The 21,382-nt window shown below is 34.6% G+C and overlaps 1 protein-coding gene across 2 annotated transcripts in view; it reads left to right on the forward strand.

The window, feature by feature from the left end:
* The window catches only part of LOC126976746 (solute carrier organic anion transporter family member 3A1), a 105,880-nt gene that overhangs the window by 71,813 nt on the left and 12,685 nt on the right, over window positions 1–21,382 (forward strand). For both annotated transcript variants that reach the window (XM_050825304.1, XM_050825305.1), the window contains 3 exons: window positions 17,425–17,529; window positions 19,095–19,328; window positions 20,923–21,087. In XM_050825304.1, coding sequence (XP_050681261.1) covers window positions 17,425–17,529; window positions 19,095–19,328; window positions 20,923–21,087 — 504 coding nt within the window. The remainder of the gene's footprint in view (window positions 1–17,424; window positions 17,530–19,094; window positions 19,329–20,922; window positions 21,088–21,382) is intronic.

Below are 21,382 nucleotides of genomic sequence, written 5' to 3' on the forward strand. Positions count from 1 at the left end.
ACTTTTTTGTGAAAAAAAAAATTGGTATAGTCAAAATTTTGGTCAAGTGTGAGTTGTCCCTAAAAATGATTAATTTTGATGAAATTTTTTTTTGACGCACATCTACTCAGTTTCATGAGGGGATCATTTTATTGTATGGGAAGAAAAGAAATCGGGACAGCAGAAGTTAGGTAAATTTAATAAAATAATTTTACATTAAAGTAAATGTTCAAAGTGGCCTCCCTCTTGTCGAATGCAGGCACGAGCGCGTTTCAGAACACCTCTGGTAGCTTTCGACAAGGCGTTGTGATGTATGTTGTTCAAATGATAATGCACTGCGTCTTTTAACTCTTGTACCGAGTTGTAAGTATCTGCATAAATTCGACCTTTAAGGTACCCCTAAATGAAAAAATCCAACGGTGTTAAATCGGGTGAACGTGGTGGCCATTTAATAGGGCCATTTGTGCCCATCCAGCGACGTTTCCCTGTATCTCTTATAGGGATTTCCCCATAGTGTCCCACTTTAAAAAAACACACTGTATATACCGATATCTTGAAATTAGTATCCATGCAATAATTGTGAACCTGAGACGAAATCGCAGAATTTCCATTATGAGACGATGCTCTGACACGACCTCTCGTAACTGTAATGGCTGTAATTATATCGTGTTACAGCTTAAATTGGTCACAAAGGTCGACACGTGTGACTTGTCACTTGTGTGGCTCATTTGATTTGTTTGTCACATTGAAATAGGCCTTAATGGATGAGTGTCGAGGTTCACTTGATGCTTTTTATTATGTTTTTAAAGTGATAACCCTCACTTATACGATTAATACACAAATAGAATTTGTAAACAAAATTTTATGAACGATGCGGGCTTCGAACCCACAAATTCTCGCGGTCCGTGCGAGTGCTCTTCCAACTGAGCTAACCGTTCGAGTGACGTATCCTCATAAAATCTTGTATGCCTTATTCAACTCTCAGGTCGGGGCTTCATCTACAGGAACTACTTTACAGTTGATAGCCTGCTCAATCCCAATATTTGAATATTAGGAAATTGACTTGAGATGTCGCTCTTGCAAATCTAAACATTTTAATATGTTTTTAAAGTGGTAACCCTCACTTCTAGGATTAATACACCTATAAAATTTGAAAACGCAATTTTATGAACGATGCGGGCCTCGAACCCACGACCTCTCGCGTTTCGTGCGAGTGCTCTTCCTGCATCTTTTATCAACAATAGTTCGATGCGCCGGCTTAACATATTGATTAATATTCACACTCAAAACTCAAATACAATAAACCTAAATTTGATTTTAACTAACACCTATTTCAAAGATAGGTATATCTCCCATGACTGAGAAGATTGGGCGCAAGAAAACAGCGAATCTCTTTTATATTAACAAATGAGTCATGATTCATTAAAATTGCATTATAATATTTATTCATTAAATAGCCTGACGGTGGTAGCTCCATTCCCAAGGATCCCATTTAGAATATCATTAATAATATAGTCAGTAACCTTTACCAAACAAATGTTATTATAACTTTTTTTTTAATTCCCATTTTTAATAGGTATCCCGTTCTGTGAATCGAAGCTGGGAACTGTCTCCCCCATAGAATAATATGGAAAAGATACGATATAATATTACCTTCATTTTTAGATAATTATAATAATGATGTTAATCTTTTATTGAGAAAATCTAGTAAGAAACAGTTTATTTTACACGCATTTGTAAGGTTATATAGAGTAATAAATGATTAATAATAAAATAAAATCTTGATGTATGAGTGGTGCTATCGCTTGCTATCAAGCGAGTCTCGCCTTAGATAAATAGCAAACAGGTAATGATACAACTGAAAAATTCATATTCTACGAGCCTTCGTAATAGAATAGTTTATAGCAGCTATTCAATTTAATGTCACTCTCATTCCCCGATTTTTGTCGCAAGGAAGAACTTGAAGTAAATAATACATACTAGATTTCAAGATTTTTAAGCTTTAGAAAAAGGCTGTGAACATTATTTGACCTTATAAATAATATCTAATATATGTACTTAATATAATATTATTATGAACCCTCTTTCTGTTACGAACCTGATTACTAAATCTGCCGGTTTGTGTGAAATCGCAATACTCGAAGTGAATATAAATTTGCCAATGTGGTTGATTTTTAAATAGTGATAAAATAGTCGCCTACCACAACTCTACTACTACCACACGCTTTACTTACTTCGCATAAGCGATCAACAAAATGACTTAAATTACTTGGTAGTAAAAAAAACCTATAGAATAGTAAATCACGTATTATTATTTTAATAATGTTTAGTAAGTATGTATATTGTATGGCAAATATATCTATATAACCTGAAACGATAATAGCAACGACAGCCTAGTAGGTGTCGTTGAGATTATCGTAAAAGTGACGTTTGATTATATTTTGTCAAATTCGAATATTCGTCTCTGACATTTTCAACTAAGAGTAGGGTTAGGACCGATAATATCGATAAAAGTTTTGTTCGTTCAATCATCGTTTCGACATTGATTACGATGTAACTAAGAGTAGGATTCGACACGACTAATGCCACGATATATCGAATATCGATTTTAGGAGTAGGCCCCCAGAGCGGATTTACAAGTCGATACCTGTCCTCAGTGCACGCGGAAAGTTGATGCTCGCAGCATGACGTGTTCTGTTTATTTTAATTTGGTTTTAATAACGTCGATATCGAAACCTAAACGTTAACAATATTTAGAAAAAGCAGTCTTTTTACTGATGGTATATTTTTTGTGAAAGGACACGAAATTGTATAGATACAGAAAAATTAATCACACTATGTTAGGATATCCCAATGTGGGCCTTCATTGAGCTTCTGTTATTATACGGGACTGTTACAAATGGTATTCGTTTGAAATAATGTTGAAATTTTAGGTAAAATCAAAAATCCCATACTAACTCTGGTTCTAGTTAAAAGTTCGTACCGATTCTGTACTTTCTAAGAGCGATAATCAAAGAGTATGTGAGAAGGGGGTGGTAATTTGGACACAGACAATTCTAATAATGACAGTGTTTGGTCAGAGCTTCCACTTAGAATTCACAATAAGTAATCAATACTCGAACTTAGTACTCTAGCTTACATAGAGCACGATAGACAACCCTGTTAAGGCGAAGAGTAAGCAGAAAACACGCAAACATGGTTTTTTTAGACAAGTTTTGTGGTGAAAGTATAGCATTTCGAGCTATGAACACTACTTAATCCTGTTACACATATCCTTAAGTCTTATTTGTAGGTTGCTAATGCTTGCTGTAGGTTATAGTTAACACTGCCGAGCCTTTTTGAACAACCACTTTTCTTTGAAGTTAAACAAGTTTTTTGGCATGGCGTAACGCATTTTTTGGTACTTCTCTCAGAAAAGTTATTCTTATAGCTTGTACTTTTTTGTGTAGGTTCATTTATTCAGATTAGTAGTGAATAACGAGGATTGTAAGCATATAAACTGTTTTCCACCCAAGAATTTTGAAAATATTGGCTTTGTTACATAGATGGCGAGCCGGCAGCCGTGAACTTATATCGCTCAAGGTCGCTGGCATATAGTGTCGCCTTAAATGTTAATGCAAATGGTAGTTGACACTGATGTAGTGCCAACTAACTAAAACTAAATTAAAGTTAATTTGACTAAAGATCTGAATATTATATGCTTTAAACTGAAGTGAATTATATAACATAACTAAGACAGCAATGAATAACAGTAGTTGAATAATTGTTATTATAAATTGGGATATCTTATGGCTCCATAACGTTGGTAGCGCTTGTTAGCACACTATATATTATACCAGTGGGAGGCGCCTTTGCACAGGATGCCGGTTAGATTATGGGTACCACAACGGCGCCTATTTCTACTGTGAAGCAGTAATGTGTAAGCATTATTGTGGTTTCGGTATGAAGGGCGCAATAGCTAGTGCCTTAGTGTCGTGACTTAACATCTTATTTCTCAAGTAGATGTGCCCAATTGTGGTACATTGCAATGGGCAGGGCGTATCAAATACCATCAGATGAACGTCCTGCTGGTCTCGTCACTTGTTGTCATAAAAAAGAAACATAAATCGCAAGCCAAGCGAGGCTCGGTCTTCTATATTATGTTGTTTTTAAAGTGAAACTTTTATTACATCGTCTCAAACTTTTTCGTCTGTGTGTTGCATGTCGCGTGACGGTCCCAGCACCTGACCGTTTAGTGTATAGACTATTACTCATTTGTGCCAGTGCTCCACGCTATTTTGTTTGTTTTTATTATTTCCCATTATTTTTCCAAGTATAAAATTAAGATTGATAAAGCGATTTTTATACCCTTAATGGAATATTATTCCAAGAATTTTTAGTTAAATGTCTGTAATGTGAAAAAAAGTTTCACTTTTACCGTGGTTTCATAAAACTAAACAATCATTTTTTTTATTGCCTCCGTGAGGTGTGCGTGGCTCTAATTCGATGCCCATACGCCATAGTCCATACATGCTCCGCAGTGGTCGCGACTCGAGCGTGTCCTCGTCATAAAACCCAAGTTCGCAGACATCCACACGACACAGTTCAACGACCCACTCCATCCAGGCGTGCCTCGGTGCTTATTACCGTTTTTACTGCTACGTTCCATTGCAACATGGGTCAATATAACGCTTACATTTTTACAATTATTATAAATATATTATACCTGACACGACTGTCCTATTCGTAATAGTCTGCACTTAATTCGGGTTCCATAATTAACTAAGTATGTATATAGGATTATTTCTTATGCATTTTGACGACATATATAGCCGAATGGTTAGTGACCCTGACTACTAAGCTAGAGGTCCCGGTAGGTGCAATTTATATGATGAATATGGATGTTTGTTTCCGAGTCATGGATGTTTATATTATGTATATATGTATGTTTATGTAAGTATATTATATTAAACATATCGTTGTCTTGTACCCATAGTACAGGCTATGCCTATTTTGGGGCAAGATAATTTGTGTAAAAAGTGTGTCAATACGAGTATGTCAATTTCAACTTGTACAGTCAATTTTTACCATCTAAGTCAATCCAAATGTTTTGAATTTTCTTTAGTGTTAATTCCGCCAATATTTGTCTTCAAACAATCCGACACGTGTTTGAACCTCTCCACGATGCATCCTCAGCAGATGTTGGCTCGCCAAATTCTGGCACGAGTCTCCCGACTCGACAAGTATTGGCGGAATTAGCTTATATTCTTATAAAATGAGCGACTGACTGTACTATGAATCGAAATATTATTACCAATTTGTAACCGAGTATCGGACCGTTCTGAGTCATTTATAAACATCAAGGATTTGAAAGTGGTATCAGCCCCAGTTGCCCCATTTTATAGAAACTAAATAATCTGTAGTTACTAGTAACATAATTATGCTTCCATTGTAGCTAATATTTAACAGATTATGTTGATGTTGATAAAATATTGCTCTTGGATGTATAATATAATATTATTATAGCTGTCAATCAGTGTTCTTATATAATAAAATAAATCGTGTCATAAATATATATCCTATGACATTACATCTATGCAGAAATGCTTTAAATAATTGGCTAACTTGTCTTGCTTATGATGAAGTGGAAAATCTTCTGATCAGACTGACATGATAAACACACGCATTGCAAAGATGGACCCAATCAAAGGTCCAATTCAAACCCACATCCACACACTCACTCACTCACTCACACACACACACACAATTAATTGTAAATTGTAAAATTTGGTTTTTAATCATTTCTGTTTATTTTTATATTGTTTACTAAATAAAAAGTTATCAGCTAAGGAAGTTGCGAGATATTCCCAATACAAGTGTCCTAAGACAACTTACTGGGAAGTCTCAACCACTAAAAAAATGTATATGTAATCTTTGAAATAAACGAAATTTATTTAAATTTATTATTTATTTATTTAATATTGACACTGTTACATAAATTATCTTGCCCCAAACTAGGCATAGCCTGTACTATGGATACAAGAAAACGATATATTTAATACAATATACATACTTAAACATACATAAATACATATAAACATCCATGACTCGGAAACAAACATTCATATTCATCATATATAAATGTGTGCACCTACCGGGATTCGAACCCGGGACCTCTAGTAGGCAGGGTCACTAACCACTAGGCTATAGGGGTCAATTTGTTTAATCATTCAAGGCTTTTAGACTCTCTAAACAATCTGTTATGTTTTTAAAGAGATAACCCTCACTTCTAGGATTAATACACAAATAAAATTTAATTTGAGAGTTGAACAAAGCATACAAGATATTATGACGATACGTCACTCGAACGGATAGCTCAGTTGGTTATAGCACTGACACGGAACGCCAGAGGTCGTGCGTTCGAGTCCCGCGTCGTTCATAAAATTTTATTTGTGAATTACTCTCTATCTACGTATAACCATTTTTAAACTTAAAAATCACGTATTTTTAGAAACGCATAATTTACGCGTTTTGTTTAACGTTCATGACCTACATAAATTATATCGTTATTAACCACTATATGTAATTCTTAATCAAGTACAGAGTAATTAATGTTCTGAACACACTACAAAGAGCACATTCAACTAAATATAATATTTAACTTATTAACATAAATTTAAAATTATTAACAAAAATATGTACATAATATTATGTAATAGTTTCATCATTTTGTATCACTGGTAAAAATCTATGTTCGTTCATAATTTTACTCTACTGTCTATGTCTTTGCGTGATACAAAGGAGTTTATATGAGATTTGCGCATTCGAACAGCCTCGATTCGCTATAGGGTCTCGAGACCTTGGCCTGTCTATATACACGTTCACCCCAATTTAATCAAAACGAAAACTTCCGTAAGGCGGGCACTAAATATTATTCCATTGACATCGCGGACAGTCATGTCACGGCCGTAAAGCGACTTTCCATATAATAATCTGCGTATAAGGCTGTAACGAGTGACCTCACCTTTACTGGCGCGTATTAATTTATAATGTTCAGTGCGCTATTTTTTGTTTACCTTTCGCAGAGGCCCTTGGGGAAGTTTTAAGATCGTCTAAAGATATTGAAGTACTTCGAGCAGTCATGATTCCAATAACATTGCCACCCAGTGCTCTGTGAACGGCTGGATCACTTGGCGTTGCGTAGAGAAGTCGCTTCATTGTGTGTCTTCTACCGCATTTATCATGGGGAGTGTTCCGAAGAGCTGTTTAATACCTGATTCCTGCCGCCGAATTTCACCTTCGCACGACACGCCACAAGTTAGGATATCATCCTCACCATCTGGATGTGTGGCGGTCCTCCACAGTGCGGTTTTCAAGGAGCTTTCTTCCACGTACTACAAAACTGTGGAATGAACTTCCTTGTTTGTTTGTGTTTCCGGGACGATACGACACGGGTACCTTCAAAAAAAGCGCGTACACCTTCCTTAAAAGCCGGCAACGCTCCTGTGATTCCTCAGGTGTTGCAAGAGATTGTGGGCGGCGGTGATCACTTAAAAACAGGTGACTCGTACGGTCGTTTGTCCTCCTATTCCATAAAATAAAAAAAAATAAAAAAAATTGCGCTGCTGTTAACTGTCAAATTGATGATCGTCTCGCGCGAGTTACCAACTTGGCTAACGGCCGTTTTCAATAACGTATCTCTAGTTACGGATATACTGCACCGATTAATGACAAGATCTTATCTATTCATAGTTATATCCAATATAGTTATGTTATTAGTTCTAGTCCAATTCTATCTGACGATAGGTTATTGAAATGTAAATAAGCGTAAAAGGATAGATTTGTCTACCTGTAGTAAGTTAAACTAAGGATAGATTGGTTATTGAAAACGGCCGTAAACCTGTATGCATTGGCACCCCGTACTCAGACATAGTGCTGATTGTGCAGCCGTTGTCTTTTAACTTTGTTTACTTTAATTATAATATTATTTAATCAATCTTGTACCAATTATCATGTGAGTAACATTAAATATTGTGAGATAAAAGTGCTTTATTTTCCGACGCCCGATACATAACTCGCGTCTTGTCACTTGTTTCATAATAAAAGAGATAGCAAAAGACCAGCTCAGTGTCCACACAAATCTCTGTAATTTGGAATGATTCCCAGTAGATTCCACTTCAGCTAAATTATCCTCACTGCAGTCATGATAACTGTTAAAGGTTGTGTAAATAGTATGTAAAATGTTCACATCAAACTTACCAAATGAATGATTATTTTTGTCAAATCGTCCGTCACCAATTCTGGACCTCGGCCAGTCACACCTCAATTTTAACCTATATAAAAATAATCATATTCACGCTGGATTCTTGTCTCGATTTCGAGTGCAAAGGTTTTCGACGATTGTAAGTGCTTCTTTGTAGGAATGAAAGATTAAAGGCTGTTCCATTCGTTGAGGCAATTATTTGTTTTCTCAACTCCAGTCCCTACTCAAGTCTCAAGAGCGACACTACAACATTTGAATAGCCTGTAGGCACCCCACAGACTGAGCAACTTTTGACAGTAAACTCATCTGGGTGCTTATCTTAATATATATAAATTACGTGACACGTTGTTTGTCCACGATGGACTCCTAAACTAATGAACGGATTTTAATGGGGTTTACTTCATGGAGTGCAGTTAGGTCTTACTTGAGAGATAGGATACTTTTTATTTCGATTTGGGACCCATAATTATTTTTATTTCCAATTTTATTTTGTATGGACATATTTTCTATGAGAGAATATAGTGAATGTTATGAAAAATTATTGACAAATACATTAAAAGTGTTCCGAAGAGCTGTTTAACCTGATTCCTGCCGCCGAATTCCAGCCTTCGCACGACACGCCACAAGTTAGAATATCATCCCCACCATCTGTATGTGTGGCGGTCCTCCACAGTGCGGTTTACAAGGAGCTTTCTTCCACGTACTACAAAGCTGTGGAATGAGCTTCCTTGTGCGGTGTTTCCGGGACGATACGACATGGGTACCTTCAAAAAAAGCATGTACACCTTCCTTAAAGGCCGGCAACGCTCTTGTGATTCCTCTGGTGTTGCAGGAGAATGTGGGCGGCGGTGATCACTTAACACCAGGTGACCCGTACGCTCGTTTGTCCTCCTATTCCATAAAAAAAAAGCTAGTAAAATTATAATTTTTTGCATTTACTATGTATGTGTACATTCCATGAAAATGCATTCTATAATAAAAATAGAAATATGAATAAATACGTAATTTTTAACCTTTCTGAACTAGTCTGTTTTGATTTCATGAATATTAATATATATTCGATATATATATTTGTCAGCTTCCGCCATAATGTAACATAGAAAATGAAGTAGGCATGTGATTAAATGACAAATGCTTATTTTAGGGACAGTACCTGGACGACCGAGCCTTGCTCGGATTTTTAAGAAAGTACAAAACTTGAACAAAAAAAAACTAATAGGACATGTGGATTCGAACCGGGGTCTTCTGCTTTCCGGATCACCCAATGATGGGACATTGGGCTATTATAGTCTTGTATATATAGGGGCGAAATTTACCTTTGTATTCTAATGTTATTGTAACTGTTTCGCACTAAAACACGTATAAAACAACATTTTTAAAATTGAAACCTAAATTTCATTAAAATCGAGTTCGAGCCGTTTGCGAGATTCAGATTATATATATTCATATATATAGCTAATAGATAACTTATTTTCAGTTCTTGCAACCCAATTACATAATCAGTTTTAAGTTGCCATCTAACAAAAGCAAACTAGCAACTGTCATAAATGAAATGTGGTTTATTTTAAAAAAGAATGACCCTAAATCGACGATTATTACCATATAATAAATAGATGCGACGTAGTGGACACCGTCGGCGGTGGTGACGTAATAAAATACAGTACCTACGAGTAAGTGCTGCTTCTTTGATATCTATAGCCACACTGTCTCTTCACCGTGATTTGAACCCCCTTATTCATAATAGTCTGCTAACTTAAAGCATTGCTAATTCAGAATTTAGAATTAAGAATGATGATTAATTAAGAATGAGAAAAAACACTCCTAAGCGGCTGTAAAGTTAGCGGACCATTATGAATAAGGAGGAACAGTTTATTGTGTACTCGTATTTGTTTTTCTTAAATCTTTGATAGATTTAACATTAATTATTTCTTGAAGTAGGCGTTGCGGAAATCCATAATTATACAAATGATTTGAGTTTTCTTTAGTGTCAGGCATCCTCAGGGCTTGTTGTCTCGCCAAAGTCTCGTGCCAGATTTTGTAGAGGCGAAACACGTGTCGAATTGTTTAAAGACAAATACCTATTGGCGGAATTAACACTAAAGAAAACTCAAATCATTTGTATAATTAATTATTTCTTCAACCGACGTTGTAGTCTGTAGAGCGCCTTAGACACGACCACTCACAAATGATTCGATTGCTTTTAATGTCAACTTTGGAAAGGTCGAAGTGTAAGTATATATTTTACGGTTGGATTTTATATTTTATTATTTTCATTTGTAACAAAATATATTTCCTTATTAATCAATATGACAACTTGAGTTCTGAATATAATTACAATTATCACATGCAGTTTTAACCCCATAAGTTTGTATGAGCAGCGGGGATGTTTAGAAAATGAGGCTGTAACGTGCATTTCGCACTTCACGGGCCTTGCATCAATTGCAAACGGTGATTCATGACATATCACGATTTATTTATTAACCTAGCTATCAATAAATGTCGTATAATGCCTCTTTATTTCGGCCTTGATAATAATAGATTGTTGAAATCATTTCCATATACTTATAATACTTAAGTGTTTTGAGGATTTTGAAGCTTTTATCATCTGCAGTTTTAAAAGTTATTTAAGACAATCTTATATTCTTTGACGTGTTTTACTTTAGAGTTTACATTTGACTGTCAATTTAAAAGTACGTAAATTAAGAAATCAGATACCTATCATGATAATTGGATGGTATATAAATAAATGTTTCTGCACCTCTTCGTATAATATAACTTTTTTTTTTTATGAAATAAGGGACGAGACTAGCAGGACGTTCAGGTGATGGTTACAATGAAATGCCACTCAGGATTCCTGAAAACTCCCAAAACGCGGCGCTACAACTGCCTTCGTCACATTGAGACATAAGATGTTAAGATTTCTCATGTGCCCAGTAATTTCACTAGCTACGGCGCCCTTCAGACCGAAACACAATAATGCTTACACATTACTGCTTCACGGCAGAAATAGCTGACGTTGTGGTACTCATTATCTAGCCGGCATCCTGTGCAAAGGAGCCTCCCACTGTTTAACTACTACTATAACTACGACACTACCATGTTACAACTTACACTTAATAAAATTTAAAATCCTAATAATATGATACGCTGTAATGAAATTATGTGATAAAATATTCGCTATCTCTGTGTCCTAACTAAATATTTACCACAAGAGCCGCTCGCTCGCCGCTAGCTGACGAGTGTGACCCACTTAGGAACCACAACGATACAGACGGTACTACGACACATTCAATGAGCCGTTATTACCTTATTTAGAGTAAATTGAATAATGTGTTTGATTTGCTTAATGCTCATATGAGCATATAGATAGATATATATCTAGCACGACATACAGCTTATTAATGAAATCAACTTATAATCTCCGTGATTGTAATCGTTATATATCTTATATCTTTAAACGAGCAATTCTTGTATATATATATATATAATCTGAATCTCGGAAACGGCTCCAACGATTTTCATAAAATTTAGTATGCAGGGGATTTCGGGGGTGATAAATCGATCTAGCTAGGTTTCAATTTAAAAAAAATGCTTGAATGAGAAACAGCTACAATAATATTAGAATACAAAGGTAAATTTCGCCACTATATACAAGACTATTATAGCTCAGATGGGACTTTGGGTGATCCGGCAAGCAGAAGACCCCGGTTCGAATCCGGATGTCCTATTAGTTTTTTTTTGTTCAAGTTTTGTACATTCTTAAAAATCCGAGCAAGGCTCGGTCGTCCGGATATTATAAATTACGTGACACGTTGTTTCTCCGCGATGGACTCTTAAACTAATTAACGGATTTTAATGGGGATTACTTCATGGAGTGCAGTTTAATCCAACTTGAGAGATAGGATAGTTTTTATTTCGATTTGGGACGGTTAATTATTTTATTTTCAATATTAATTGTATTGTATAGACATATTTTTTGTGAGAGAATTTAGTGACGCACGGTTTGACAGTTCTGCTGTGAAATAATTTCATTATAACAACAAGGTCTACTTTTCTTTAGCACTGATTTATATTCATTTAAAGGTAAGTTCTGAATGTCAATAGGGACCTTATTATAAAAACGTATACACTGACCTCTGAATGAAGTTGTGACTTTTTGGAGTCGACTTACATGAACAGCAAGCCTATCCCTATTTCTAGTATTGACATTATGAGTGTCACTAATTTTTTTAAACGAATTTATATTTTTTTTTACATAAACAAGGTTTTCATATATGTATTGCGATGTCAAAGTCAAAACTTTTATTTCCTTAAATTTTTCCCTTAGTGACACTCTTGGTCCTAATTTATAGATGGCACTGCAGTGTGAAAATGGTGTTAACAAAATATTATATTATAATTATAATTCCTATAAAACAGTTTTTTTTTTTCTACAGAACAACGTCAGTCGGGTCAGCTAGTCTTATATATAAAATTCTCGTGTCACAATGTTAGTTACCTTACTCCTCCGAAACGGCTTTACTCTTTACCAAATATTTTATATGCATATTCAGTAGGTCTGAGAATCGGCTACTACATATATTTCATCCCCCTAAATGTTAAGGGTAAAGGTAATTTTATGTTTTTTTATGATACATCATTAAAAAATACATACAACCCTAAATTTTCAACACTCTACAATCAACCCCTATTTTTGTATCGCGATTTTTATATTATTCTGTTCCATCCACAAATCCGCTATAGGGTTGCAAGATGGCAATGGATCAATACTTACAATAATTGTAGTACGATAAATTTGGTAGGTCGGAGAATCGGTTGTATCTAGTTTTTACACCCCAAAATTTTTTTTTTACTTTATATAGCAATACAACGTTTGCTGGGTCAGCTAGTGTACGTATAAACTGCAGTCAAAATCTGTTGGGTAGTTTAGTTATACAGAGCGGCATATGCGTTGAAAAACAAATGATGGAACGCACAAAATCTTTTGAACGATGCGGGACTCGAACCCGCCCGTTCCGTGCGAGAAATTAACTTTTGTTTTCAGTTTTATTTGTGTAATTAATCCTAGAAGTAAGGCCTTGAAAAACGTAACAAATAGTTATGGAAAGAACTTAATTCCATGCGAAATGGCAGTTGTAGCGTTTTTAAAATCATATGTCTTTATCAGTTATAATGTGATCTAATTTGACCCAAAAAACCGTAGCGTCATATTATGCATCGTTCACGTCGCACTTCGCCCGTCATTGTGAGCCTACAAGATGAATCCTGTACCTCTAATTACAAACGCCTACATACTTCTAACCGTAACACAAGACTACAAGTACACTGTCATTTTGCGCCTTGCTTCCGGGACGGGTAAACGAGGGGAGGCCTTTGCCCAGCCAGGCTTAGGCTAATAAAAAAAAATTAGTACCTTAAAAAATCGTAATATATTTATTAGACGTTGATTTCATGGCAGGTGTAACAGAAAAATTTGCGATTTAAAATAAACAACAAACAATGTTGCTTCTACTCAGCAGAAGATGGCGCTAATTTAAGCTGGTATGAAAGGTAGAACACGCTATATAAATTTATTAACTATAGATAGAGTGAAATTTTTTAAACCTTTCACTAAATTTAAAATTGATAATTATCAATAATCATCATCATCATTTCGTATTTTTCAAAGGGTGATCTACAAGTTCAAACTGAACTCTGTAGAACTCTCTCCTATTACAAGAAAATAATTATAATTTATATAGTAGGCAAAATGCAATACCAGGTATGACGGTAACTGTGTCTCAAAAGAAACAGTGACAAATACTTGTTACAAAATACTAGCTGTTACTTTAATATTATCTACTATCTGTGATAATATACTAGCTTGATATAGTATAAACCGTTTGCACTTTGCTTCGCTTCATCTAATCAAATATCAAAATTAAATTTATTATGTTCATCTTAATTGATTATAAAGTTTATAGAAGTTCAACAATTGAAATTATAAGTTTATAACCTATTCTTGGAATGGAATGAAGTCACAGCAGAACAGTCAAACTGACAACTGTGCGTCAAAATTTATCTCATAGAAATATTCATACAGAATTAAAATTTGAAATAAAAAAATATTTATGTTAATAAAAAAGTATCCTATCTCTAAAGTTGCACCAAACTGCACACAGTTAGAAATAATGGATTTAAATCTGTAAAGTTAATCGCGGAGAAAAAACGTGGCAAGAAAATTTTTAGACGTATAATATAATCTAATATATAAAACTCTCGTGTCCCGGCGTTTGTTACCAAACTCCTCCGAAACGGCTGAACCGATTTGTATAAAATTTTGTGTGCATGTCGGGTAGGTCTGAGAATCGGCCAACATCTATTTTTCATATCCCTAAATGATAAGGGTGACCCACCCCTTAATATTTATTTTTATTTTTTTGACAATTTTGAGCCAACTGACCCAACGGACTTGAGGATCGCTATAGTTTAAATTCAGAATTAGAATCATTTTTAATTTATTACAAACAATACAATTTTGTTTACAAAAATAACAAAACTATGTCATGTTCATACAATTTTTACCTAGATTGAATGATGAACATGGCTCCAACTGTAAAAGTGGAGTACTTTGGTGTTTTTACTTTCGCAAGGTCTATAAAAGATAGAAATGTAAGGAAAAATGAATTTTCTTCTCATACTCTGTAGACATAAAATAATTTTTTGTACCATCTAAGCTTTATATAAACCGTTAAGTTTTCAATTATGCGCTATTTTGATGATTTCTTGGGATAGCGGCCTTAATTAGAAATGGTAACAACTAACAATATCTACGGGACCCCGGGAGGGGCTATCACTCACCATCAGATGAACCTTTTTTTATGACAGTAAGGGACGAGACAATGCGGTGCCACTCAGGATTCTTGAAAAACCAAAAAATTCTGAGCGGCACTACAATTGCGCTCGTCACTTGAAGACATAAGATGTTAAGTCTCATTTGCCCAGTAATTTCACTAGCTACGGCGCTCTTCAGACCGAAACACAATAACATTACTGCTTCACGGCAGAAATAGAACCTAAGAATAATTGTTCCTCGTTCCTCCCACTTCACAAAATTGTGATTTTTTTTCTTTCTCATATTTTCATCTCATAAGTTAGTTAAGTCAGAAACATATGTTAGATCATTGGTTGTACGCATAGCGTAACACTTACATAATGTTATTACGTAAGATCAACATTGCTCAATTGGGTTATGGCCGTTCCCAATATTCAGTCATCTCTTACTTGAGATAAAAATCGTAACTATCCTTGTCTTTTCTGTCCCAATAAACTTATCGACGGTAACTCACCTTACCCGTACACGCTGTCTGTCAATGGGACGACGTATAGCTTACCAGCGATAGAAGTTTGTATGGAAATTGCAATTCACGCGTCTGAATATAATGCGATAAGAATGACTTATCGGGTATATTGTGACAGCTTCAGATTATTGACTGTAGTAATTACTGACAGTAGAAGGTAGTAATTTATCTCTATCTGTAGATAGTATATTGGGAACGGACGTTAGTGGTTTTGTTAGAAGCATCTATCGAATCAAATTAGAACAAAGATGACACGTTGATAGCTTTAGAACATGCCATAAAATAATAATGTTGTGTTTCTTGATTTTCTATATTTTTTAAAATTATGATGAGGATCAAGAATTCATGGGTAAATTTAAAATTCGTCTAAAACTCTATTTTAATAAGTCTATGTTTAGGCTGGTGTCTATTTCTGAGACGGGTAGATTTTAGCACGTTAAAACATTAAATATGTAAATATAAATAAAATGTAATATATTATAATTTTAATTTAGCATCATATTTTAACGGAACCTTCTAAAGTGTCGAGTATTTTTTTATATTATTTGCACTCATATCTAATAAAACAAAATATAGTATTTACGCTTTTTACATACAATTAAAAAATATATGGCACTCCTGGCACGTCACTCCGACACCTCACACATCAAAGTCGGTGAAGCCTTTTACGCTCTCGCACATATTAATTAATAGTGCCTACAATAGTTACCTTCCTTCCTGGGCAGTCAGGTACAAATATTTAGAACCACTGGAAAACTTGTTCCTTAGGAAATATGCTGCACTTTCCCCATTTTAGAACTTTATTTTCTTATGAGTTGAACCTTATTTCTAGGATTCCAAAGTCGAAAATAGACTTCGATTTTAACGATTCTCTAACTGAGATTCACGTTGAAAGTACAGTTTATAGTCATTTACTGGCAATTTTTGACTACTGCCGCTCTTTCCCCATATCACTGGGAAAGTGCGGCTGTCAAGCTGTTAAAAACCCGTTGAAATACCTAAAATTCTATATCACATTGCTGAAATAGTAAGTTCCATACGGAGATAATTCATCAAGCAATGTGGTACTGAAAGAAATTATTTAAAAATTGATACAGTATCAACGCTTTTCGAGTGTAAAGTGCATTCATAAAATATTATGCCGCACTTACCCCAACTGACCTTACCTACATTAGTTTTTAATAAAATATTTATTTTTTAATTTACATGATGTCTCGGCCTGTTAAAAATAACACTCAGCTACGTTTCTACTCCTAAGACATTTTAATTTATATCTTATCGGTGTTGGTGGATTTATTGAAATATATAAGTAAACGTAATCGAATATTAAGAGACAAAAATGATGACAATCAGACAATTATACACACACACTACATGCTTACTCATTTACAAGGTTTTAAATAAAAAAAAATCACACTAACACATCCATCTTTAAAAAAAGGAATTTAACCAGCACTGTTACACGAAGAGCTAGTCATATTGAGCTGCCAATGGTGAGAAGTAATTATGGAAAACAGACAATAACCTTTGAGGGAGTTCAGATTTATAACAACCTGCCCTCAGAAATAAGAAATGCCAAAACATTGACTTCTTTTAAAGCGACCCTTCAAAGGCACGTACTCAATAATTATGAAATGTTTCAATAACATATGTAGGTTGTTTTATGTCTTATGTGTTTGCCTAACATTGAATTGCATTCTGTACCCACCATAATCATTGTTGTTAAGTACCTACTTTAATTTGTAAAATATTAATTTCTCATGTAAGTGACAGTAAGTCTTAATGAGAATAAAGTTATTTAAACCTAAGAGACAGCTTTACTTCGACTCATACTTAAACCCCTTTCTTTTTCTTCTATTTCAGGTTGCATGTACAGTATGGCTGCTTTCGGTCCTGTGCTCGGCTTTTTGCTTGGAGCATATCTTCTATCATTCCATATGGACTCATTATCTGGTGGAATTACTATAGGTGAGTTTGTTAACTACTTTATTTGGACAGACATATTTCGACATTATCTGTGGTATGAATATACGTGATGTAAAGTTATTCCAAATTTTAAAACTGTTTTGGCCTTACAAATAAACTTGGTATAAGGTTATAATTAAGCCATAGATATATATATGCTAGAGATAGATGTGCAACTAATGTTTTTATTTTGTAAAATCAGCACCCAGGCCAAAAGATGGCGCTGCGTTCTTTTTAATCTCTTAGCGTACCGCTAGATGCCTCGAATTATGTTTATAGTTTTACTATTGTTGTAGACCATATTGAATGGATATTGGTGTTTGTTTTGTGTGGGTAGAAATTATTATTCGTTTATTAATTTGAGCAGTCACCTTTAAATAAGGGGAGGCATTCAATGATTACAACACGATAGTCAAGTCTTGTTTTAATAAGTAGGTTAAGTGAGTTTTTTACTATCACTAGCTCCATCTATCATGTATGTTAAATTATCGCCATCGTGGTGAAGTTGCAGCGTACCTAATAGAATAGGTGGCAGCACTTTCAATGCAAATTTTTTTCATGTGCCAATGTTGGGAAGTTGCACCCCCCTGAACTAAGCATAATCAAAGAATATGCAATATCGTTGACAACACTGTCAATACAATGATAATTCTGAAGTTTTCTAAATGAAAAGCTGCCTTGCAAATAAACGCGGGAAACGTTATACGTCCGAATGAACCAATCGTAAGCAAAATGTCTATTTGTAAACATTTTGCATTTTCTTGGTTTATGATTAGTTATAACTTTATGCCAATTTTATTTGTAGGGCCGTTAGTCTTTATATCACCTTTGTCACTACAGAATTACCTACATGACAGGAAGAAGTAATTTTAAATTTTGAGTAACTTTTCAGTACGTTTATTAATAAGACAGTAAGGATTCTGATACAAATAGATAATGAAATGATGAAATTCGCAGACTCTTTTTAGGTTATTCAAATCAAGTAAAATATAAATAAGTTATTTATATTGGATCCCAGAAGTGAGGGTTATCACTTTAAAAAAATAATAAATTGTTTTGATTTGAAAGAACGACATCTCAAGTAAATTTCCTAATATGCAATTATCTGGGTTGAGCACGTTATCAACTGTAAAGTAGATCTCGTAGATGAAGCCACAACCTGAGAGTTGATCAAGACATATCAAGATTTATGAACGTTTCGTCACTGGAACGGTTGGCTCAGTGGAAGAGCGGTCGTGGGTTCGAGTCCCTCATCGTTCATAAATTTTGTTTTCAAATTTTATTTGTGTAATTGGATCAAATTATGTACATACGTCAGTCACAGAAGTTACTTCGGAAAAGTAGAGTTTAAAATAGTGGTTGCATGGAAATTGGCCAATTTTTTAACTGTTTATTTATAATTCAACACGTCTTATATAAGATGACAATATTACATCTTTTTTACTAAAGCATGAAGCAAACATTGATTTTAATCTAATTACCCTCGTCAATATATTAAAGAGTTGGAGCGACTAATTGAAAAAAAAAAAGTTGAAAATCGGATTTTAGTATGCCTTATTTATTTTCAGATCCTGGCGACCATCGTTGGGTCGGAATGTGGTGGGGAGGGTTTCTGCTCGGCGGACTCCTGCTTATATTAGTTGCCATTCCATTTTTCTCATTCCCGAAAGTATTGGTCCGGGAGAAGGAGAAAATAAGACTCGTTGAGAAAGCGGCCGCTGCAAGTGGCTCGGGTGCTGCAAAAGCACCTCCTAAGTCTGCCTCTAATATCAAGGATACTGGATACGGGAGAGACATAAAAGGTATCTATATAGGTGTCCCTATCTACTAGGAGCGATATAAAATATATCTTCTATCGTAATATTCTTCTACTACTACTGTGTAAAATTCCAGATACCTGATTGACCAACCAACTCCTACCAAAGAGCATATTATTTAAATTAAAATTTCCCGTTTATCTAATGATAATTTGCATCAAGGCCTTAAATGGGTATGTTGAACTGGTTTATTTAATAACACTGGGGCAGTAGGTCTTAAGTGTATGTTACTGTTACCGAAGTTTATGTATTAGAGGCTAGTTTATTTGTTAAGAAAAATTCAAATTTATTCACTCGGCTGGGCGAATGTTCTTTGTTTTCATCGCGTGATCCTACTAGACTTCGAACCACTTTGTACCAAAAAAAACTGTCATGCTATGTGTGTAAAGAAATATGAGGGAAGACAGTGTTAAAATGATTTAAAATATTAACACTATTAAAAATATTAAAATTAAATTTCGTTTATTTCAAAGATTACATATACATTTTTTAGTGGTTGAGACTTCCCAGTAAGTTGTCTTAGGACACTTGTATTGGGAATATCTCGTAACTTCCTTAGCAGATACATTTTATTAAGTAAACAATATAGAAATAAACAGAAATGATTAAAAACCATATTTTGCAATTAATTGTGTGTGTGAGTGAGTGAGTGTGTGCATGTGGGTTTGAATTGGACCTTTAATTAGGTTCATCTATACAATGCGTGTGTTTGTCATGTCAGTCTGATCAGAAGATTTTCCACTTCATCATAAGCAAGACAAGTTAGCCAAAGTTTTTACTCAATAAACGAATATTATAAAACGAAGTGGTGATTGGCACCAATACTATATTTACTAATTATATTATATAGTGTTGTGATAATTTTTACTACATTATCTCTTAGCATTTCATTAATTATTATAAATGTGTAATTGTAGGGTCTTTTAGTAGGCTTTACGTTCGTCAAATTAAATGTAGCAGTAATTATTGATTGTGTTAGTTTTATGATGTTGTGAAGCGAAACCACAAAAATATTTGCATGTCTGTCAAGACGAAACATGTGCCTGATCTTTAATTTGTAACAACTTTACTTGTGAATGTTTCTGGCGAATCAAGAACTTTGACTTTGACTTTAGGTAGTAGTGTAGTGTCTTTTTAATTTATTTAAGGTTTAATTTGAAGTCTGTGGAACCCAAATTTATTTTCAGAGATTAAGACTGACATTTTTTTTAAAAATAAGTATATAATGCATTCATATGAATTAAGAATAAACCTGTTATTTTGTTACCACCAATTATAATCTGAGTCTAAGAGAGATTAATTGTCATATAAAACGATGCACAATTATCAGGTCCTTTGTGCTGGTTGAGAAATACGTTAAATAACATAGTTAAAAAGCAGACGTGTTTACAGTTACGATAGCATTGCAATTGTATTGCAATGGGCAGGGCGTATCAATTACAATCAGCTGAACGTCCTGTCCCGTATTATTGCACTCTATTATGTTAAATAAATATTATTCTATTCTATTCTAACGCGATATTAAAGAGGTGTGAAATCCGTAGCGTAATTTTAGTAAAAATTAATTTGGTACTTCCAGACATCCCTGTGTCCATGTGGCGTCTGCTCAAGAACCCGGTGTACGTGGTTACGTGTTTGGGCGCGTGCATGGAGCTCATGATCGTGTCCGGGTTCGTGGTATTCCTGCCCAAGTATCTCGAGACTCAGTTCAGTCTTGGCAAGAGTCAGGCCAGCGTATTCACAGGTATGTTACCCTTGACCCAGTTACTATATATATATACCTAGTATTCCAGAATCTTCGTAAGCACCATGAAGTATTTTTAATAATAATATATAATCAACCGGTGTCAAAACTCCTAAGAAAGCCGTACACAAAAAACAATTATTATATAGTAGACAAAAATTTACAATTGTGGGTCCAAATGGCATCTATTCCGCATCGAACTAAAGAAGAATTACGCAAATCGGATCATAAACTTCAGAGTAATCGGTGTGCATACATAAAAAAATACCGTTCGGATTGAGAACCTCCTGCTTTT

The sequence above is a fragment of the Leptidea sinapis genome, chromosome 42 (assembly GCF_905404315.1).
Source record: "Leptidea sinapis chromosome 42, ilLepSina1.1, whole genome shotgun sequence".
NCBI classification, from domain to species: Eukaryota; Metazoa; Arthropoda; class Insecta; order Lepidoptera; family Pieridae; genus Leptidea; species Leptidea sinapis.